The following is a 22,555-nucleotide window of genomic DNA, read 5'->3' as shown; positions in this document are numbered from 1 at the left end:
AATGTATTTCTCTACAGCCGTCCCTGAGTTTGACTCGGGCGGTTTCGTCCCTGTACGATTGCCGAGCGTTGTACGTGCGGACTTTGGAACTCAAGGTTGCGGGCCGCAACATGGCCGCAACTTGACAATCTTTTTCGCCGAGGTCATTGTCTTCCTGAGTTTTTTCATCTTTTTTTCTGTACATCTTATAGAGTTAGTAAGAGGGTCAGTAATTTAACTACTAAGTCAGTTTGTTCGTTCATGTGGAAGCGTTCACGGCGGTTGTAGATTGAAATGTACAACTTGTCACATAAGTAAGTCAGTGGCTCAAACGGTTCACGTGTCAGATCATTATTTACAAGCCCCTGCTGTCTAGACTAGGCCTTACAGCCAGCATCAGGGCCCTGCATGGCCATAAGAATGTACCATAGACTTGCCTAGAAGGGGAAATTTGCGCGGAGTTAGTTGAGAAGACCAGAAGAAAATGGACGGAATCGAAACGGAAGTATTTTGTGGGTCAATGACCGACCGTTCTTGCCGAGATGGACCACCGACTTATTATTCAATCCTCTCTTTACAGTCATCTACCTACCGCTTTATTATCCTCCTTCTTCATCTTTTCCCTCCTTCTTCTTCCCCCCTCTTTACACTCAACCTCAACCCGCCTCTCCTCAACTGCAAAAGCTCAATTGATTTTGCTTCGTCTTGCTTCGTCTTGCTTGTTCGCTTGTTCGCTCTTCCCGCGATCGAGTGTAAGCCCCTCGCTTTTTTTATTCACCTAGCATATTTGCCCCTCCAAGTTCAAAACTACCACGTTTTGCCGCTCTAGTTCGCTCTACGAAAGCATTGCTATCGCGACTTGACCTGTGCTACCAAATACTCGTGACAATGGATGCTGTTCTTCGCCAGTCCAAGGCCATGTGCCCTTTCATGAAGACGGCTACTCCCGCCACTCTGCGCGCCCTGTCGACTTCGTCTCGCGCCCTTCCGGCTCCTGCCTCGCCGTGTGGCGGCACCATGTCGAAGCTGCAACTTCTTGGTCAACGATGCCCCGTCATGGGCAAAGCCATGGCTGTTCAGACTGCCAAGAACCGCGCTGCTGGCTCAGTTCGTGCCTTCTCTAACCACTCCAAGACTGGAAAGGCCAAGATTCATACTTCCAGCAACAAGGAGGCTCGTGCTGTCGAACGCCCACTCTTCGAAGGCCGCGACAATGGTATGTTCAAATCCCAAAAAAATCTATTTACTTCTCTCAGTCACTTGATTGTATCTAATCTTGCGCCCCAGCTCCTCCTGGTATTCACGCGAACCGAAAGGCCGCATCCGCATCCCCAACCGCATCCGCTGCCGCCGCTGGCTTCCAATCTCCTGGCAAATTCGACTATGAAACCTTTTACAATACTGAGCTCGAGAAGAAACACAAGGATAAATCCTACCGTTACTTCAACAATATCAACCGTTTGGCAAAGGAGTTTCCACGCGCGCACATGTCCGACAAGGAGGATCGAGTAACTGTCTGGTGCGCCAACGACTACCTGGGCATGGGCCGCAATCCCCATGTTCTTAACACGATGCACAAAACCTTGGAGGAATATGGTGCTGGTGCGGGCGGTACTCGAAACATCTCTGGTCACAACAAGCACGCCGTTGAGCTGGAGGCTACACTGGCTAAGCTTCACGCCAAGGATAGCGCTCTTGTGTTTAGCTCTTGTTATGTTGCCAACGACGCAACTCTGGCGACACTCGGCAGCAAGTTACCCGAATGCGTCATTCTGTCCGACAGCTTGAACCATGCCTCTATGATCCAGGGAATCCGACACTCTGGTACCAAGAAGATTGTTTTCAAGCACAACGATGTGCAGGATCTCGAGGCCAAGCTGGCTTCGCTACCCCTACACGTGCCTAAGATCATCGCTTTCGAGTCGGTGTACAGTATGTGTGGCTCCATTGGTCCTATCGAAGAAATCTGTGATCTTGCCGACAAGTACGGCGCCATCACTTTTCTCGACGAAGTCCATGCCGTCGGCATGTATGGTCCTCATGGTGCTGGTGTTGCTGAGCACCTTGACTGGGAAGCCCACGCCAACGGTTCCCCTCGCGGGACCATCATGGACCGAATCGACATCATCACTGGCACTCTGGGCAAGGCATACGGTTGCGTTGGTGGCTACATCGCTGGTAGCGCCAAGTTCATTGACATGATCCGATCGTTGGCTCCCGGCTTCATCTTCACTACTTCTTTGCCTCCTGCTACCATGGCTGGTGCCCAAACCTCTATTGAGTACCAGATGGAGTACGATGGTGATCGACGACTCCAGCAGCTGCACACTCGTGCTGTCAAGGAGGCTATGAACGCTCGCGACATCCCTGTGATCCCCAATCCCTCTCACATCATTCCTGTTCTAGTCGGTAACGCCGAGACCGCCAAGGCGGCTTCCGACATGCTTCTCAACGACTATGGAATTTATGTCCAATCCATCAACTACCCCACCGTTCCAGTTGGCCAGGAGCGTCTTCGCATCACCCCTACCCCCGGTCATGTCAAGGAGTATCGCGATCAGCTTGTCGAGGCTGTTGATGAGATCTGGACTCGCCTCAACATCAAGCGAACCTCCGACTGGGCTGCCGAGGGTGGCTTCATTGGTGTCGGTGAGGAGAGCAACGTACAGAATCCTCTTTGGACTGACAAACAACTCAATATTGAGCAGGCTACGAAGGAGATCAAGGCCGCCGGCCAAGCCGCTAATGGTATTACTGAGGCGCTTCTCGAGCTCGAGATAAAGCAATCCTCCGAGATTGCTACTGCTGCTTAAGCGTAAGGTATACTCAGCACCTTGCGCACACTGCCATCGTAGGTGAAAGATGAGCAGTTCGAATTCACTTCTTTGATAACCATTTTGAGATATCTTTTACCATTTATGCTATCCGTTGGATATGCAAATTGAATTACTTTCATGCCCATTGCCACAGAACGTGGTATATGGAGCAACTGCAATATTTACTCTCCACTGTTTCTGTGATGTTGATGAAATGCTGCTATCATGACACCTGACTAATTTGTTTGGGAACAAATTTATGATAGATTACTGACATTATTGCATCCTGAATCGGAATAATGTTTTGCCGATGATGGAGTGACGACTAGGAAGGCTGCAGGGATGACGGGCCTCCACAGAACCGGAGCAACGGTGAGATTTCGAGGCCCGGGTCCGTTTCTAGTGACAGGATCCCTGCATATCAACAACTTCAGACCAGTCAAAGAGCGCTCGAAACGACCGGGGTCAACAGAATATTGATCATTGTCTGGGATGTCGCCGTTTTTCAACTCCGTCTCCTTTTCAAACTGCTCAATCTCTGTGAGACAAGCACACACAGATACCTAAATCGTGACAAGATGAGTCCTGGCTCAGCTCAAGCTAAGAACAAGGGGCCCAAAGCATGCACAACATGCGCTAAGGCTAAGGCAAGATGTGTCCCCGGCCCTCTTGGGAGCCTCAAGTGCGACAGGTAAGTCATGATAATTGGTTCATTTTTGGGAATATCTCGATGGCTTGTGTTTAATCATTGCCGTACCAGGCTTGTCTTGTGCCATATGTATACATATGTGGTGCGGGTTGGTGGACAGGTACATATGCTGACATTAGAATTCCATCTTCAAGGTGCCATCGACTGGACAAGCCATGCGTGAACCAAACTCCGGCTCCGGCCCGGCCCCGTAGAAGTCCAAAGCTTTCTAAGATAGCAGCTCTGGAGAAACGTCTCGAAGAGTTGTCTTCACACGTACGTCGCGAATCCTCTTCAGAAGAAGAAGAGTCTAGTCCTTCTCAGACAGAAGGGAGTCGACCAGAACTCTTGTCCAGGTCTGATGCATGGAGGTTTGATCACATATTTCCTTCCAAACCAGGGACTGAGAGTAACCCCGGTCAACATCCTCCACCGTCAGCTCCTAACAAGATACGGCCATGGGACTCCTGGTGGCCCACGCCACAGGAAGCGGAGCTTCTGCTCAATGGATTTAGGACCATACACTCATGCCTGTTCCCATTCGTGTGCGTGCCAGCGCATATGACAGCTTTGGAGCTGCGGGAGGATCGACCATTTCTATGGAAAGCCGTCATGATGGTGGGGTGCTTTCTCGACGGAGCTAGACAGGTTAAGCTTGGCCAAGAGTTATTAGCTGAAATTGGCCGATCAGCTGTTGTAGATGGACTTAACAGTCTTGACCTGTTGCAGGGCATGCAGATTCTGGTGGCATGGTATGTACTCAACACTGAAATCAACTGACTAGTTCGTACCTAACTTCTCGCAGGTTTCATTACGGGCTAAAAGGCTCGCAGTTGACGAATCTTTTGTTCCTTGCTCGGGCTATCTGCGCCAATCTAAGGTTCAAAGACGATGCTAGCCTCAAGGGTGAAGAATTCCATCGTAACCTTGATCATATGAGGGTATACGTCGGAACATTTTATCTTAACACTCTGTCAGTTTTGCCACTTTAGTTCATGCATAAGACTCAACTAACTCTGGATACAGAGTGTTTGCAACGAATAGGCGACCCGATCTCATGATGAACACTACGCATTTGGACATGTGTTGCAGGGTTATCGAGACAAACATGCAATACCCGTCCGATGAGTATCTAATCAAGCTTGTACGCATTCAACAGCTGACACATTCAATATCTGTTACCATGGCAGAGGACAACCTTGGTCAAACCACCAGCAAGGTGCCATTAAATATGGTAGTACAATCGTTTGAGGAGCAATTGCGGCAGTACAGAGAATCTCTTGTTGAACGGTTCTCGGACAACGGTATGTACCTATCTGATGACTGACACCAGTGACTTGGCGCTTACAATATTTCAGACAACCTCAAATCCCATGCAAATGTAGCTGAAGTTCTCCTTTATGAGATCGCCCTCTCGGAGCAACCAGCTGCAGCATCCTATCTGCCTTTGACGGACAGACTGCAACTACTCTGGTCTTGTCTCCGGTCCCTCAGAACGTTTTTCGACCTCCGTTTCGATCATCGAGAACTTGAACGTCCCCGTTTCCTATGCATGAGTGCTACTGAGTTCGTATACACGGTCATCGTTGGTATTAAGATCGTAACACTTCAGCTACCAGGGTGGAATCTCGTCAATGTTCATGGAGAGCTTGATGTCGTTGAAGTCATGAGCCAGCAAGCCCAAGACCTGGACATCATTGTCCAGCGTCGTAAGCATGGCAATATGTTAGGAACAGCAACACCTGCGGGAATTCCAACGCCGCCGCCTCCCCCGGATCCGTTTGAGAGACTTGTAAGACAGCTCAAGAATGTAAGAGATTTAGTTAGAGCTGAGAGACAGCGGTTGCTAGCGGGGGCTGGCAATTCTGACCTCGTGAGTTTTAGTCAGGAGTTTCTGTTGGATGATTCTGGGACCGACTTTTGGCAAGCCGCAGCTACGAGAGGTTACAACGTGTGGCATATCATCGGCGACCCTAGTGTTTTGAACGAGGCATCTTGATACGCAAGGATTAGCGAGAGATCTAGTGCGTGTTGGCATTGGGATAATGTGTTGCTGGTTGGATTATTATGAGGTCAAGTTGGAGATCGTCGACTGATCATGCCGAAGGAGTTTGTTGTATATAGCGAATTATTGCGGAATATTTTTGTTTCTTTGTTTTTTGTTTTTTTTAATAAAAAAAACCTTTTAATACGGAGTGTCTTAACCCCTAATTAGTTGCAGTATCATCAACGTTAACATCGACTGCCTTGACTTGCGCCATGTTCAGCCACACCAAGTCACCGTTGGCAGTTGACTTCCTGATGGCGTACAACTCATCGAGGAAGGCCGGTACGAAAGTCCCCGGTCCACGAACCTCAGGTCTCTTGGCAGCAAGTTCGGCAGCCAGTCCAAACATGACGGTTCCTGCCACGGCGGCAAGAAGAGGGTCAGTGCCATATGCAGCAACCATAGCGCTGACTGTGGTGCCCAGAGTGCATCCAGTACCTGTGACTTCACCAAGATAAGGATGCCCGTTGCTGATTGCCAGAGTGCGGGCTCCATCGCTTATAAGATCGATAGCGCCCGTGAGGATGACGACGTTTCGTCGGTGCAAGGCGACGGAGCGCACGAGGGAAGCTTTCTGGGCAAAACCAAGAGACGATGTAGAGTCAACTCCACGTTGAGTGATGGTCACACCAGCGATAGTTTGGATCTCGCCCTCATTACCCTTGATGATAGTGAAACGGCCAGCTTCAAGAAGAGTTTTGACGGCGTTGCGTCGAACGACCGTGGCACCGGCACTATAAACTTTTAGCAAATAGGAACGGTTTCCATCAAGTCTAAAACTTACCCAACAGGATCAAGAACTATGGGTCGGTCAGCCTCGTTGTATGCCTTGATGGCTTGGAGGTAGTTCTCAAGGCCATCCGGAGTGACGGTCCCCATGTTGACTACAAGGGCACCGCCAAGTTTAGCCAGATCCGCAGCCTCTTCAGCGTAGTTGGCCATGATAGGGCTTGCCCCAACGCAAAGAGCTACATTAGCAGCGAAGTTCTGAACGACCTGATTGGGATGTGAGCAGAAGTCATGGTTAAGACGCCGCTGGACTAACTAGGTTTGTCATGTTATGCGAGAGAGGCGTCTTGTCGACCACTGCGCGGATGACTTCTGGAATCTTGGCGATGACAACTTTGCCGAGAAGATCACGAGCAGCAGCGGCCGGGTCAGGGGCAGCGATGAGGGCGCTCACTACAGCGACACCATCGAGAGCCTTGGAGGGAGAACTAGCCGAGGTAAGAACAGGGGTAGTGTTGCTGGCGTTGATGCCACCAATGCAGACAGTAGGGATAGAGCCGTAACCTGCGCTGTGTAGAGCCGAGAGTATATCTCGGACACCAGAGGGGCCAATGATGGATTTGGTGTCTTTTTTGCTAAACCAGTGTTAGGGATTGATCGAGTCGTACATGAGTTTGTATATATCACTCACGTCTGTGTGGAATAGACGGTCCCGATACCGAGATAGTCAGCGCCGGCTTCACAAGCCTTGAGGGCTTCTTCCTCGGAGCTTGCGGTCACTCCAATAATTTTACCTGGGCCCAGTAGCTTTCTTGCTTCCTCGTATGCTGTACGATATTGTCAGTCCATTCGCTGAATGTTTGAGGACGTTGACATACCCATATCATCTTGTCCAATATGTACACCCTCACAGCCTACTTCAACAGCAACGTCAACACGATCATTGATGAGGAGAGGAACATTGTAGCGGCGAGCGATGGAGTGTAGCTTCTTGGCTGTATCTACAGCGACGTTTCGTTCGCTGTGTTTGTCTCTGTATTGCAAAATCGTAACGCCACCTCGTAGAGACTCTTCGACAACTTGTTCAAGGTTACGGTCACCAAGAATTTCTGGCGTTGAGTCTGTGACCAGGTACAGGCCATAATTCACAGTTGGTTTGGTAGTCATGATGTTGTTATGAGGGACTTTGGGCGGGTTAGTTTGTTAGTCATTGAGGGAAGCAAGATTGGACTGGGCATGCACACACGAAATAAATGATAGTTACCTACTAAGGCAGATCTAAACGGTGGTCTAGAAATCAGGAAAGACCTTAGTAGTGTTTGAATAGAAGGAGTGGAGTGAGTGACTCAAGGTTGATGAGGTAAAGAAGGAAAGTGAGGTGATTGCTGAGCGAATGATATAGGGTAGGACATTATACCTGGTCGTTTACCAGGAAAGCAAAAATACTCAGCTGTTATTATAGTACTAATTCTCATAAATTACATAATAATACATATTGATTTCTTTTTCTTTTACTCTCCATGTTTTAGACTTGGGCTTCCAAGTTTATTCCAGCCATGATAATCATTTGGACCTTGCCAACTTATACAGATTTTACCCGAATCAAAATCTCGAGATATCTCGTCCAAAGATCCAAGTGATTAACCAATAAAAAGGAATCATGAGTTTGTTCTTAAAACTCATACTTTTGGTCAAATACGCAGTGCGCCAAAGAATCCACGCCGCTCGACCTTTGAGCTCGTCTGCGCCATTCTGATGAATCGCCCTCCAGCCACCGAGATAGGCCATAGTCCCCCAGTTACGGAAGTGGAAGGGCGCAGTCGGAGGACCTTGAGAAGATATTCCGGAGTTAAATCTTTTGCCGAGATATATTGCTTGTTGACTCGCCACTTGGGCTGTGGCAGGGAGTGCCTGGCCTTCAATGTTTGCGCAGTCTCCAATAGCGTACACATCAGGCAAAGGCTTTGTGATTTCCTTGCCATTGGAATCTTTGCTTTTTACCTGCACACGAAGATGGGAATCAACCGCAAAACCACCTGTCTTTTCGTTCTTTACAATCTTGCCCAAGTCCCCGACTTCACGGTCGACTGTCCTTCCAACGAGTGGATTTTGCATGAGTCCTGTGCTCCAGACCACAACACCTGCTGCGACTTCTTCGGGCTCCTCCTTTATACGCATGAGAAGTACATGACCTTGGCGACGGATGCCTTGCAGGTGATGTTCTGTCTTGATGCGGATGCCTTCTCGCTTGAAGATGTTTGTCGCGTATGCGGCAAGGTTCTGGTCAAACATGGGAAGAACTTTGGGTGCAATATCGTAAATGGTGATGGCGACGTGAGGCATCAGTTCGGGATATAGCTTGGACAGATCCTCGTGTATAAGATCGTGAAGCTCAGCTGCAAACTCGATACCTGTGGGACCACCGCCTACAACTGCAAAGTGAAGTAGTCGTTTTCTTTGAGACGTGTTTGTACTAGGCAGAGAAGCCTGTTCGAACTTTTGCAAAATCTTTAGGCGCACGGTTCGAGCATCAGTGGCATCTCGAAGGAAGCACGCGTGCTCCTTGACACCCTCAACACCAAAAGTTTGGCTGTAACAACCAACAGCTATAACGAGCTTGTCATAAGGAATCTGGAACTCAGGGCCCTTGAGATCTTTGCCCGAACGAGCTGTGACTCCATCGCGTTGGTTGGCCTCGACGGTAATGCTCTTATTGGCAAAGTCAAGATCTGAAGCCCAGGCTTGATGGAACTCTGTGAGGTCAAGTTTTCGACAGGGCTCAACAGCGGCACGAAACTCCAGAGTGCCGACGGCTGTTGAGGCTATGAGGGGAGTAAAGACGAAGTGAGACCGAGGAGAAATGAGGACACGAGATGCTGCTGAAGGTGATATTTTCTTGGCAAGGGCATATCCAGCCCATCCTGAGCCTAAAACAACGATACGTTCTTTATGGGCTGAGAGGAAGTTCATGGTCAGTTAGGTAGTGTTTGAAAAGGTGCTTTGGCAAGTTGCAGGAGGAGTATTCCAGCTCTAGTTTTCCAAGAGATAGGACTCTCTTCAACCGACTGGAGCTACATCCACAAAAGCACAAGCCAATTCAAAGGGGAGAGACATTACTCACTTTCATGAGCCACAGTACTGGCTAGTCTCTTGCAATTTAGTACTCCGAGCTTCACCAACAAGCGCGGCTCTTGACGGGCAAGAGCAACGGCGCTCATCCCTATGGCCATGGCTGCTATCTCCTAATCTCTCCGTGACAAAGAACTCCGACTGTTGGAATCAATCAACAATCCACGATAAGGAGTTTGTTGTGTCCGATAGAATATGGGTATGTGCAAGTAAGTGATACCGCAAGTCTCACCGTGTTAGTGGGCTTGATGGAATGGCCTCCACTGTTACTTTAGACTATGAGAGTTACTTCAAGCCGACGGAGCCGCAATCCAAGGTTGAGTATTCAAGAATTGAGTCGTGACGAGATAAGTGATTGGGAAGAGCCGTAACTAAGCGGGTGCTTCTCAACTTAGTACTTAAGCTTAATATATCTACCTAGGTTCATCATGTATCGATTTTTATATCGTCACTCTTACTTGTATAATTGCAGCTGCATCCCTAGTAGTTTTGCTTAGCAGCTGACACTAACTTGGGCTTGTACTCGGTACCCCCGTTCTGGAGATCGACCACCAGGGGATCCCTGTAGACGATACTTGAGCATCACCCCGGACCTCCCGGTGAACCCAAGTTCAAGCTCCGCCAACGATAATGGACCGGGAAACAGTCTGCTCCGTGCCGCCGAGACAACGCAACGTCGAAGCCCAAAAACCCGAGCAAACAAGAACAAGGACAGTCTAACTGCCTGACTCACATGCTACGGAAGCGTTGACTTAGTGAATATCCTGTCATGTTCTCATGTTACAGATTTCAGCCTCATCGTATTCATAAACAAAAAAAAAAAAAAGATTATCCATTAACGGATGCATACATAGCAAAAAAAATAAAACTATAGACTCTCTACGTCATGGCCTACTTATCTCGAGCTTGCTTTTAAATAATTCCACTCCGTTCGTCCGCTTCCCTTTGCTCTATTGTAACATGGCATCCAGACTCTCTCCCAGCACTCCCTCAATCTTGACGATCCATCGGTGCGTCTCACGCTCAACCACCTCATCATCGTCCTCTTGTAATTCACTGATGCGAGGCAGCATCTCGTGTAACATGGATAGCCACTCCTCACCCAGACGGTCCGTCAATGCCTGCTCACACTTGACAGCGGCAAGTCTAACCGCTGCAGACTCGGATCGTAGGTGCTTCAGGAGCGCAGAGTTAAGCTCCTTCTGATGAGCTTGTGAGTCTGCTGCCGAGGCGAGCTCCACAGTGGTTGGGATGAGATCATCCATCACCTCCACCGTGCCGGCATGTGCGAACTGATCCATCAGTACCGGCCCAACGGCGCCGAAGTGGGCCGGAGCCTGCCAGAAGTCATCCTGGTCGTGCTCAAAACAGTTGCCCAAAGTCTGTAGTACCCTTGTCCGGAGTTGTCGCTCTTCGGCGTTCTTCAAATCCACCCACGTCAAAATCTTGACAGCATCCTCCACAATGTATGTGGCGTAATTGGTGACAATCGACTTGAGCGTGCCAAAAAACGCCTCGAGGAATCCATAGACGCTGAATTGTCGTAACGAGCGTCCCAATCGGTCACTCTTGGGCAGACCAGAGCTCGACCACTCAATGATCTGTACAAACACAGGTCTGAAAGCTGCGTCGTTGAGCTTGTAAATCATCTTCAATGCCTTGTCGTTGGCACTGGCGTCAAGGGCACTGAGTCTCAGAAGATCCTGCTCGCCAAACTCGCCCTTAACACGCTCCTGTCGTCGAAGATCGAATACCTTCGTGATAATGCTCAACAGTAACATAGCATTCTTGGAAATACTGGACTTGGGGTGCTTGTCGATAGCCAAGCCCAGTACATCGAGGAATTCCGCAACAGCCTGTGATAGTTAGTGATAATGTTAATTTCAAGTGCAATGATACAACTTACAGAGAATCCGGCGCTCTTGGCACTCTCCCAGTTTCGGTCGAGGGCCGAGAAGATCTCCTTTGCCTCAAGTTGCTTAGCCAAAAAGTGAAGGCAATCGACACGGCTTTCAATTGAATTGTCTTCCAGGTCAATTTCAGCAGATTTGTTTGATACCTCCAAGATGCGATCGAGATATGTTGAAAGCATGTAAGGAAGATGCTGAGCCAGAGCACTGATAAATCCGTAGCTAGCAACGTGGAGCTCTTCGTCCTGAGCATCCCCCTTCAGACTTTCATCAAGGTACCTGATAGCCTGAGGAATTGCGCTGGGCAGCACTGGCACAATTGCATCTTGGAGTACATCCACGAGCGAGGTAAGGCACAGCAGAGCCATGACTCGAAGTCGCTGGTCAGACTGACCCAAGCAATGCTCGCCGGCGATTGTTGTAGCGGCAGCCACGACTGCCTCAATATCTTTCTTGCCATACTTCTCGGAAATCTTGTCGACACATGTGACTGCAGTGTGCTTGTATCGCACGTCCGTCGACTCCCGGATACCGGCAGTAAGCTGAGGAAGGAATGCCAGCAGGACGGCTCTGGATGCGGGATCCGTATTGCTTTCCTGTTCCACTCGGACCTCGAGAGCGCGGAGAACCTTTTGTCGTAGACCCATATCCGGTCTGTCGAGAAGGTTCTCCACGGCCTTGATGAACTCTCCAATCGAGAGCAAGTTGAGGTGGTTATGGAGAGCCTGACCGCAACGGCCATGGAGTGTTTTGTCCGCCTTGACCGTATCAGCCAGAACAAGGATATTCTCAAGAAGGGTAGCGTAGAGCTCCCTCAGTCTTGATGCCTCCATGTCATCGTTCTCCATCAAGCCTCCAATCTGTAATCTAAGCTTCTTGTTGGCCAAAAAGACGGGGAAGGCAGATAGTTGCTTGAGGGCAATCTCTTGGAGATCTTTGTCTTTGTGATCTCCGCTCTCACTAATGCCAAGGAGAACGAACGAGATACCGGGCTTAGGCTTGAACAAGTCGGCGATAAGATCGAGCAGCTTGACGAGTGTCTGCAGTTGTGTTGCAATGCTAAAGTGGTTGAGTAGCTCAATGACAAATTGCAATAGAGCGTCGCTGGAACCATATTTGTCGACCAACATGCCGATGATAGCGTGAAAGAAATCCTCGGGGCCAAGAGTCTCGACCAGGGCAACAAACAGTCCATGTCGGCGATGGGCAGGCATGTGCTCAAAAGCGGTCGTGAAGCTGACGAGGATGTCACAGGCACTAGCGAGAGGGTTCTTTTGCCCTTGGCGCATAGATTGGATCAACGGAGGAATGACCTCTTTGATAGTCTGGGACACAACGTGGGCGGAGTAATCATCGCTTTGGCGAAGTACGGAAACACCCATAAACGTGAAGATGGGCATGACACTATGAAGAACCAGGTTCGGCGCGGCAGTGGCCAGACTAGCGACCAGGAGAAGGGCAGCGTTTTGGACAACGGGGCTAGAAGACTTCTGAATGCAGTTAACAAGCAAGTCCCCGTAGCCACCAGAGCTGTCAATCTTGAGCTTCTTGTTCGACTTGTAAACTGGCATCATGGCAAGAAGGCTTCGAAGGATAAGGTTCTGTAAATAGCCCAACTCAGATCCAACAACTGTTCTAAACTGCTGGAGTTCAGAGAGGGCAGCGAACAAGCCATCCAACAGATCAGGATGCTCGGCCGGGTCGGAGTTCTCAACCAGCTGCAGAATGAATGTGAGCTTTCGAAGCTCCTGGCTGATTTCGGGTGTGACCTGAGTGACGAGGCTACGGTCACCTCCAGAAGAGCTAGTTCGGCGTCGTTTGTTCGCCGGGGGCTCGGTTATCATCTCTGTTCCAGATGGGATAGACTTGAGGAAAGAGTCAAGAATATCGGTGGTGAGTCGCACGTTCCTCAAGAAGTCAGCAGCCTCAGCAGAAACGATTGATTTGGAATCAGCAGAGACGGCGGATTCTTGCGAAATCTCCAGCAGCTGTTGAGCAGCTGTGAACTTGACGTCAGGCTTCATCGAAGACCAAATCTTCCTCATACGTGCGAAGATGGCACGGATGAGACCCGCCCTTTCCGTGTGCTCCTGCTCCCTAAGGAATATCATAAAGAACTCAAGACCAGCAACATCATTGGCGACCACTACATCGACGAAATAATTGTCCATGTCGGACTTGTCCAGGCGTTCTGAGCTGCAAAGCTTGGCAGCCTCATCTTCACCAAGGCTGGCCCACCATTTCAAAACTGGAAGTAGAAGCTGTGTTCTCGTTGTGGTACTGACACCTCGGATCTCGTTGACAGCCTTCAGCAACCTGCTCTTGACCAAAATCAAAGGCGTGTGGACAATGTGGGACGCAAGGAATTGGAGAAAAGATAATCTTCCAGGCTGAGACAAGTGGTCCTTCTTGTCTAATGATGGGTCAGGTTTAAATTGGTATTTGCCTTGTTCGATGGCGGCGCGAAGTACGGCAGTGATATGTTCGGGGTCCATAACACACTCCTCCACAGTAGGAAGAATCTGCAGGTGCAAAACTTTGGCGACAACGTCGGAAGTCAAAGAGGCAAACTCCTCGGACTTTCCATAAAGACTTCGCTCACCCCAGAGGTCCAGTCCCTTTGCAGGCACAGGAGGAATGTAAAGACCAGTGAGAACAGTAATCAAGTCGGCGGCAGCTTTACGGACGCGCTTCGAGGGATCGCTGAGGGCCGAGATACAGTAAGGAAGCAAAGCTTGAAGATCCGTCTTTCCTGCATCGCCAGCTTTAAGCCTTCTCTTAACCATATCCAGAGCTGCGACGCGAGCCAAAGCTGGGTAGGGGCCGGTCCAAATGCGGATGAAGAAACTGAAATAGGTGCAATCCTTGAAGGCTGCCTGTCGGTGAAGCTTCGGGTTCAGCTCAAACTCGGAGAGCAACTCGGTGCTTTGAGAACTCTCAGAAACAACTGTGAAAAAGATGTGGCTGAACTCGTCAAAGATCTCGCTAGGTTGGGGAACAAGGCAGGGAGAGAGTGATTCAGATCGGCCTGAAAGTTCTTTGAGCAAAAAACTTAAGTCTTGAGGCGTCTTCTTTTCTTCGACGCCATTACCCATATCCTGATCGCTCTTTGATTCGGGTAACCGCCGCGAGCGGAAGGAAAGGTCGAGTTTCATCTCCAGCTCCTCAATATCGAACTTGACTTCCTCAATAACGGATTGAATAGTATCACCGGACTTGCCTTCGTTCTGAGACAGGGCAATAAGGGCTGACCCAAGCTCTCGTCGAAGGGCACCGTCTTCGTCATTGTCGTCGTTCAGTCGATGCGCGGTCAAGATAAGTGACTTGAAAATGACGGCAATTTGTTTGTCTTTGAGAACAGAGCTGCTCAGAATGGTGATGATTGTCGCTAGACCTCGAGCGTCGCCCTTCTTTGTAAGTCGCTCAATCAGCGCAAGGCAGAGGCCGTTGGCCAACTTGTCAACTCGTCGGTCTTGACCGATCTCAACGAGAAGGTTTCCAATGTCTGTGACCTTCATCAATGCCTTTGTGGTCTTGCCGCTCATCTGCTTCGCGGATCGGTACTGCGCTAGGGTGGCAAGCACGACAAGGGCTGGCCTCACAGTTTCGGTTGTCCAGCCATAAACAGTCTGGTCCATGAATGCAGTCACGGCATTGTCTTCGAGATTGCCCTTGGCAACAAAAACTGCAATGGCCATGTACGACGCGATTTGAATACTGGGGACCTTCTTCATAACTAATGATTCGGCAAAGATAGGTCCCAGTCGGTGAAGCAAGTTTTGGTCGTTTTCGCTCTGCACATTGGCCCTGCCCGACCTAGTCTTGTCCAAGATACCACCGACTGCCTCCGTCATGATGCCGGCCCAGAAAGAAATCAGGGTAGGATAGTTGTACTGCATCCGGCATGATTGGAGGGTGTACTCGGAGATGAGAGAAAGGAAGGCAGGGTGCATGACGGCCTGTCGAACCAACACGGATCGGGGAGGAGATGTGACGGAACGGATGTAAGGGTCGAGGAAGCGAAAGTCATAAGGAATCTTGTTCGGAAGGATCGATAGTAGCGTAGCGAAGGCTGGAATCGAATGGTAAGGCAAGAAAGTCAGTAGAAGAGCCTGTGTGTTCTCCTCGTGAATTCTACGTGATATTAGTTTGATCTTTCGTCAACTAAGAAGACGGTCCTTACCTGAATCTTCGGATAAGCCATTCGATAGACTTGATCGCAGGCATCAGCCTGAGTCGACTACCTGCAAGGCGCAGGAAAGCCTCAACACGACGATCCAGTTCCTCATTCTCGGCAGCTGTGAGCTGGGTGCGATCCTGGTTTTGACTCTCTTCGCTGAAGATGGTGGAATGGAACGGCGCAAAACGAGCATCCAGCTGGCAGAGTTCCTCGAATCCTTGGATACAGGTGGTGTAAAGGTTTTGATAGCTTTGGGTAGCGGCAACTCGAGGCTCCCAGATTAGCGATTTGGAATGGGCAGCCTTTTGCGCCTTGACGTTGAGAGTCGACTTCGAATTGGCGGCTACCTGCGCCAATTGAGCGGCGAGAGAGGTCGCCATGATGATTAGGGCTGAACCTCAGGCTCTGGGCGGTAGACGGCGTGGTGATGCTGATACAGTGATCGGTGATAGCATCAAATATGAGGTAGTAGGCAGGCCTGGAAATTTTTTGGCGACAGAAAAAAGTATGCTGGAGATTTTGTTATCGATAAGAACGTGCTGGGTTTAGCGTGCAGGTACGGATATAAATCCGCATTTCATCTTTCCCGTTCTGCCCCACTACCTAAGCAGCTAAGATACCTACTACCTTTAAACATAGCAGACGTTGAGCGTCCTCAGGGCATCAGAAAAATAGGCCGCTGAAAAGTATAAGAGACGAAATTAGTAGGCCAGTTTATGCTCTTTAGGCTATAGCTCTTAGACTATTTATTTTTATAGCCTAAGACTTGGGAGGTTATTTTTTTCTGCTACCCACTAGAGCATGTATTGACAAGACTTGGGTATCCATTAAGTTGGGGGAGGGAAAGGGTTAAATACTCTAACTACTTCCCAATCTATGTAAGTCTTTCCTTAATCAAAGTCTGCTATGTTAATTGCAATTATAAAAAAAATACATATTACCATCTATACATACATATACACCTACTGTCTCGCTATCACTTGGTAACTACCGATGAACTAGATAGGTAGGTAAGCGTAATTGCTCCAAGAGCCTTCTGCATTACCCCAAGTAAGGCCATCATTCTTTTATCTAAATACCTGCCAGACTTGTTGTATCGAAATGGAAGTCGTCTTGGTCCACTTTGGCATTCAGACTGGCCATAAGATAAGACTATTGGCTGGCACATGAGAACGAGTGGGACAGGGCCTGTTTGCCCATCAAAGAGAACACTTAGTTATTAATCCGTCTAGTACCTACATCCATTGTTAGACCTGGAATTCCATTTAACCGCATCATTGAGGCTGTTGAAGTCGTGACCAACTGGTCTCGCATAGGACTTGACACCCCGCCTATTTCGCGCATCAACGAGAGCTTCACTAAAGCTAGATTCTATTACAATTTCAAATGGCTGTAAGAATTATCAATCATGTATAGTAGTGGTAGAAAAATGCTCACGTACCACAGTCTTCAGTTCCTCAGGTTGTTCTCTTTGGAGACTCTCTGTTCCAGCAATGCTCGGATCTCCAGGAGGGGTTCTCTTTCCAAGCTGCTCTACAGTCAGGTGAGAATCTGTCTCTTGTTACATGAACTTGAAACAATTCTGACTTTGAAATCTCTCAGAATTTATCCGCCGTTTGGACATCGTGAACCGAGGCTACTCAGGCTTCAACACCGACATCGCACTTAGATACCTTCCTGAGATCTTTGCTGAGCGCACAGCCTCTTCACCCAAGATGGATTACTTGGTATGGAAGCCAACTATCTGTCATGAATATTACATGAAGACTAATCCCGCCTAGGTTCTTCTGTTTGGCGCCAATGATGCCGTACTCCCAGATGCCTTCACCAAGCAACATGTTCCAATTGATCGATATAAGAAGAACCTCACACAAATCGTCAACCACCCACGTATCGCGGCGCACAAGCCCTATATTCTCTTGGTGACCCCTCCCCCTCTGGATGAAATCAAGGCGACGCCTCGGTCTATCGAAAATGGTCATAAGGGGGCTGTTCGAATGTCCACTATCAGCGCTGCCTATTCTGAAGTTGCCCGTGAAGTCGCACGAGAGAATCCCGGAGTGATCCTCGTCGACCTTTGGAAAAGCCTGATGGATAAGGCCATCTCCCTTGCCCCCTCAGACTACACACCTGACGGGCCATGGCTGGGCGATCCTAAGAATGGCAAGCAGGGCGGGTTGGACATTCTCCTACACGATGGACTCCATATGAGCGGTGCTGGATATCAAGTATTCTATGAGACTCTAAAGCCGTTTATTGGTAAAGAGTGGCATGGTCTTCCAGGCGATGATCGAAGGGGTTTTGTGATTCCTGACTGGCGAGAGCTTCTTGAGCTCCAGGCTGATCTTAACACTGGCGATTAAACTGAATGGTATTTGCGACACTTGAAAACTAATACACTCGGCGTACTGCGCACTGAATCTGTCTTTGTGTGATTTCAATTATGCTGCCCAAACACGTTTTGAATCGCTGTTAATCTGCGACCGAATGTCTCAGGAAAATGAAAGTGCCTTCTGGTGGTTGCCAGTAGTACTAAGGTACCTATCCTTCGATCCATGAATGCCAAGACGACGTTACCCCACTAACAAGTAGAAGTTGAGCAGCTCGCAATGGAAGCCTTTTGTAAAGAAAGAACTTGACATGTGTTTTTACTGTTGTGTATATATCTATTCCAATCGATTGACTAGTATACAACCGCATTGCTTCTCTGTGAGGATGTGGTTTGGCTGTGCTACCTTTGGGTCACCTAAAAAGCACCTACGTAGGTACGTAGACCCCTGATATTCAATGCTTATAGTGGCTTAGTGGGTTGCATTAACACGCCACAGGCGCTACAAAAATCCGCCACGTTAGGTCCGCCTTGAACTTGGACTCAACTACGTATCTCCACCCTAAGGTTGCTTTGTTCATCCATATCCCTCGAATCCTATTCAACTTCGAAACTTGATATCGGACCTTCCCTTTCAGCAATTCGCCCTGTTTTCTACCTTGAAGTCCTTTCCGTCCACAGAAAGCCCTTATACGACCCCCTTCTGCCCACGAAATACCCTCGACGTCGCATCTTCTGTTCTATAAGTGATCCGCTACGAATACAATCGCCTTGCTTTCGCGCCGCCCAAACGCATCTTAAACCCGACCTGCATATCAAGATCACGTTGAATCGATCGAATAGCGATTTACCCTCTGCTTTTGTCTCCCTTCAAGTGCGATATATTGTATTCTTAATCCTCCCAAAACACCCGACCGCACTCGTTGTGATCAGCAACTTGCTTCACTGCGATCACCGACAGATTATCATAACGTGCGATCGAACAACACGCTGGACCCTCAACGACCGATCCCAGCACACATCACCTGGAGCCGGTGCGCTCCATTTGGCCTCGCATTATTCGTCGACACATAGTACCAGGCAAACAATCTATCATACACTCACGGCCATCGTTCCCAAAGGATCAAGCGATTCTCCAGGTCGCATTCTGCTTTCAGAGAGACCTGTGGTCTACGCCAGGCGATGAGGCGGGGAGGGAGGACCTCGTGAACTATTTTTCAACTGGGGATCGAGGTCGGAAGTGCCAAACTGTTTGGCTGGCGAATAATATCTGTACGGACTCCAAGCTCATGCTGTATGGTTGAAATTAATCATCTTATTTGCCATTCATTCCTTGCCAGCGTTCTCGATTTTATCTCGCCTTATCCCAACTCTCTCTTGCTGAGATCTCTACAGTTAATCAGACACTTTCAATCTTGTACATATTGGCATATTGTATGACACAGCTCTGGGGATGGATCCTCGATTTATTGTCTCTCGCGAAGATCTGTACACTTTACAGATGGAAGTAAAACAAGTACAGTATGCCCAAAGCAATCATGCTGAGCGACTTCTGCGATTGGAAAAGAAGCAGGCGGACGATGCTGCCTTGAAATCTGTCTGGAACTCTCCTTTTCCTGGAGTCTTGAGTGGCACTCCCCAGACAGGTAAGCCAACTGCTCAACACTGCCAATTGTTTTCTAACGGAATTCTAGGACCTGTTTCTATCCCGCACAACGATATGTTTGATGATCTGGACGAACAAGGCGAGGAACTTTTAGGATCTCTTCATCTTGGACCAGCAGAGGAGGAGCCTGTTCGTCGCGGGGCTGCTTCGCGGGCTAATAGTGTTCGATTCGACGAGAGCGCCTTGCACGGGTCAAGCTGGGGCGGCCCAGGGAATCGCCACTCGGGTGACTTTGGACCCGTTCGTCCTGGAAGCGGTCTTATGATGGAGCGCTCGCTATCACACAAGTCGGACGGTCGACACAGTTCTGCCGGGCATTCAGTGCACTCTCATCACTCTGTTGCTTCTGGTCGGGCTAGTAGCTTGGGCCTTGACAACAACTTCGCTGTTGGCGACGATGATGACGACTCCTTCGATATTCCTGGTCCTCCCCCTGCTCTCTTTGTCCTTGGCACAGTGCCCTCAATCGTGCGATGCTGGCTGACCCCTAACTTTGGTCATTCCACACTCCTCTATGCTGACGTCTGCAGCGGCTCGCAGAAGTCCACGGTTGACTTCTCGCTGCTAAGAGAGTTGGATTTAGTCGATGAGATTCAACGTGACGTTGATGGTCTCCATCGTGTAAGGTTGAATGTCTACTTTGCTGAAGCTCTCTCCACACATCATGGCAGCCGCTCCAGCAGCCCTCGACCTCCTGTTCCTTCAATCACTGTCCTTTTCGAAGTTTCTGGAATCACAGAGCAGCCTACCCAACAGGCCGATCGCAAAGCTATTCGTATTTATCTGGGCAGTGATGTTCTGAGAGCTCATTCTGCAGATATTCTCTTTTCTCAAAATACCATGACTCTTCGTGGTGACGAGCGAGAACGACTCCAGATTCCATTTGTCCGCCCAGAAGACGAGAGCACTTTTCGCAATATTTGCACCACAAACTTGATTCCTGAGAAACCTAAGCTAAATGCCAATGCTGCACCTTTCGTCTCCGGTGATTTTAGCAAGGCTAACCAGGAAAGCATTCATGACATGGAGCCTACTAACGACCAGGGCTATGAAATCCGAAGCGAAATGTCGCCGATGGCAAGCGAAGCAGCCCTTACCAAGCGCCCTAGCTCCAGAGGCAGTTTGTCTGGCGCAGAGAGTGAGCGGTCTCGGGGGCTCACCAATGGAGGGGCATTGAGTCCTAAAGGTGGCATCGCTGAACACAATGCATCCGAGACCAGTCAGCGGGAGCCTCCTTCTGGTATCTGGGGATCCTGGCGCCATGGGCCAGGCAACGGTGCAGACGGCCCACAGCGAGACGGTTCGTTAAGTGGATATCAGCCCGCTGGTCGGGGTCGCAACATGAAAGTTCTCAAGCCTCAAAAGTCAATCTCTAGAGCGGGCTCCTCCTATGACCCCTCTCCTTCGACCAAAAGCTCGATGGACAGCCGGCGTAAAAGCCAAGCCGGCGTTGGCGAGAATGGTGTCACTCCTGCTAACAGATGGGAGGCCAAGCGCGTGATGAGCGTGGGCAGTGCCGAACACAAGGCGCAATCGCAATCACAGTCATCATCGCCGTCTGTGAATCGTGAGGGGCGTAATGTTAACGGGAACTCGAACAATGCTTTGCCCAGGTCAGCCAACCCCGTTGGTGTTGCTTCAGCGTTCTCGTGGATGACACCAACATCGAAGCCCAGGGCGACCGCAGGCTCAGAATAAAGATCCCTAAAATGATATGTCGTCTTTCATTCTTTATCATCACTTTCTTTGACGGTTCTTTGACGGTCTTGTAGATATGAAGACGTTTCAGAGTCGATAGCCTGGATCTATTGTGATTAGCTATAGCTATTTTGAGCTGTACAAAGTGATTATCCGTTAGTCACAGACTCTCGAGGAAAGAGGATGATAACAATGATAATAATGGGGATTTGATCTTGTGGGATAAACAGACAGGGTTAAGGAAGCTGCTATCCCTTGCTTTCAACCAGAAAAATAAACAAATTTGTAACTTTGATGGTGTTTGTGCTATACAAAACTATGTAGTGGAAGGCTCTGTCGTCAGTCTATTATGAAATACGCCGCTGCTTAGATCTTGGACTCTGGAGGCAGAGTCTGCCAGACCTTCTTAGTGTCGGCCATCGATTCCTTGACAACACCGAAAAGTCCCTTGAATGCTGAGTGCGATGCGTCTCCCACGCACTCATACATCCAACTCTCGCTCGAAGTCACTGTGATGCCAGGCTCGGCGCGCAACCGGTCCAGTGCAATGCCGACCTCGCGGGGGTTACAACTCGACACTCCATCAGCGATGACATAAACCTTGTGGCCGGCGTTGCGCAAATCAAGCGCTGTCTGGGTAATGCAGATGTGAGATTCAATGCCAACAAGAGCGATCTCAGAGTTCGGAGGTAAATCGGCAACGACAGAGGGGATGGCCATGGAAAACTTGGTCTTGTCATGAGGTGCTGAGGGCAGGAGCTGAGCAAGAGATGACACAGTAGGACCAAGTTTAGCTGAGGTTTGAGTTGTGGTTACAACAGGGACAGAAAGGGAGTTTGCGAATTTAACAAGTTTCTGTGTGGTAAGGACGCTGGTAACTGGTTAGTGTGGCGGTAAACTTTTGGTAGGGATGAAGGAAGACATACATGCTGTCAAATTCATAAATGACCTTGCGGAACTTTTCTTGAATGTCGCAGACGCTGTGTCACTCACAGTTAGTTTTCAAGTCTTGTATCGTACTATTCATGTTGTCTTACAATATCCTTGGGTTCTCTGTAATCAATGGTCAGTATTTTCTTTTCCTTTTTCACTTTGACTCGATTGTGTACGACGAAACTCACTAAACCGCAGCTCGTTCTGTGCTGAAGAAGACATGGCATGCAGCTGCACCTTGTGCACAGTAGATCGAGTCGAAATATTTCCTCCAATAGATCCTCTGATCAAATGAGCTGTCAGCGAGTTGCCAGTATTCGGGGCTGCAGCAGCCCGTGAACCGATAGCTAGTTGAGATGTCCCACGTCGAGCAAGAACTGGTGCAAGCGTTTGCATATCCACGAGGAGTGTGACAAGGAAAATGAAAAGGTATCAAGATAGAGAAAGGGAA

The 22,555-nt window shown here is 49.1% G+C and overlaps 8 protein-coding genes across 8 annotated transcripts; 4 read left to right on the top strand and 4 right to left on the bottom strand.

The window, feature by feature from the left end:
* Positions 1-867: 867 nt before the first annotated feature.
* Positions 868-2,792, top strand: ALV1 (5-aminolevulinate synthase, mitochondrial; the record flags this gene model as incomplete). Its single annotated transcript, XM_044855429.1, has 2 exons — positions 868-1,195; positions 1,267-2,792. The coding sequence occupies 2 exons, from the start codon at positions 868-870 to the stop codon at positions 2,790-2,792; spliced, it is 1,854 nt and encodes a 617-aa protein (XP_044702742.1).
* A 581-nt stretch (positions 2,793-3,373) lies between these two features.
* Positions 3,374-5,482, top strand: FPOAC1_011041 (uncharacterized protein; the record flags this gene model as incomplete). The annotated part of the gene is made up of 5 exons (XM_044855428.1): positions 3,374-3,486; positions 3,639-4,235; positions 4,289-4,456; positions 4,510-4,787; positions 4,842-5,482. The coding sequence occupies 5 exons, from the start codon at positions 3,374-3,376 to the stop codon at positions 5,480-5,482; spliced, it is 1,797 nt and encodes a 598-aa protein (XP_044702741.1).
* A 208-nt stretch (positions 5,483-5,690) lies between these two features.
* FPOAC1_011040 (uncharacterized protein) lies at positions 5,691-7,426 on the bottom strand (the record flags this gene model as incomplete). The annotated part of the gene is made up of 5 exons (XM_044855427.1): positions 5,691-6,264; positions 6,315-6,526; positions 6,576-6,894; positions 6,951-7,086; positions 7,138-7,426. The coding sequence occupies 5 exons, from the start codon at positions 7,424-7,426 to the stop codon at positions 5,691-5,693; spliced, it is 1,530 nt and encodes a 509-aa protein (XP_044702740.1).
* A 435-nt stretch (positions 7,427-7,861) lies between these two features.
* Positions 7,862-9,229, bottom strand: FPOAC1_011039 (uncharacterized protein; the record flags this gene model as incomplete). The annotated part of the gene is made up of 1 exon (XM_044855426.1): positions 7,862-9,229. The coding sequence occupies one exon, from the start codon at positions 9,227-9,229 to the stop codon at positions 7,862-7,864; it is 1,368 nt and encodes a 455-aa protein (XP_044702739.1).
* Positions 9,230-10,338: 1,109 nt separating this feature from the next.
* On the bottom strand, positions 10,339-15,858 carry FPOAC1_011038 (uncharacterized protein; the record flags this gene model as incomplete). Its single annotated transcript, XM_044855425.1, has 3 exons — positions 10,339-11,244; positions 11,295-15,432; positions 15,482-15,858. The coding sequence occupies 3 exons, from the start codon at positions 15,856-15,858 to the stop codon at positions 10,339-10,341; spliced, it is 5,421 nt and encodes a 1,806-aa protein (XP_044702738.1).
* Positions 15,859-16,864: 1,006 nt separating this feature from the next.
* On the top strand, positions 16,865-17,841 carry FPOAC1_011037 (uncharacterized protein; the record flags this gene model as incomplete). The annotated part of the gene is made up of 4 exons (XM_044855424.1): positions 16,865-16,870; positions 16,925-17,021; positions 17,081-17,205; positions 17,260-17,841. 4 exons carry the CDS (start codon positions 16,865-16,867, stop codon positions 17,839-17,841), a joined length of 810 nt encoding a protein of 269 aa, XP_044702737.1.
* A 1,419-nt stretch (positions 17,842-19,260) lies between these two features.
* Positions 19,261-21,171, top strand: FPOAC1_011036 (uncharacterized protein; the record flags this gene model as incomplete). Its single annotated transcript, XM_044855423.1, has 2 exons — positions 19,261-19,453; positions 19,502-21,171. The coding sequence occupies 2 exons, from the start codon at positions 19,261-19,263 to the stop codon at positions 21,169-21,171; spliced, it is 1,863 nt and encodes a 620-aa protein (XP_044702736.1).
* A 366-nt stretch (positions 21,172-21,537) lies between these two features.
* On the bottom strand, positions 21,538-22,500 carry FPOAC1_011035 (uncharacterized protein; the record flags this gene model as incomplete). The annotated part of the gene is made up of 4 exons (XM_044855422.1): positions 21,538-22,042; positions 22,098-22,151; positions 22,209-22,224; positions 22,293-22,500. 4 exons carry the CDS (start codon positions 22,498-22,500, stop codon positions 21,538-21,540), a joined length of 783 nt encoding a protein of 260 aa, XP_044702735.1.
* Between the last annotated feature and the right edge of the window lie 55 nt (positions 22,501-22,555).

This window comes from Fusarium poae, chromosome 4, assembly GCF_019609905.1.
Source record: "Fusarium poae strain DAOMC 252244 chromosome 4, whole genome shotgun sequence".
NCBI lineage: Eukaryota > Fungi > Ascomycota > Sordariomycetes > Hypocreales > Nectriaceae > Fusarium > Fusarium poae.
Note: the sequence above shows the minus strand (reverse complement) of the source record. Positions and strands in the feature narration are given on the sequence as shown.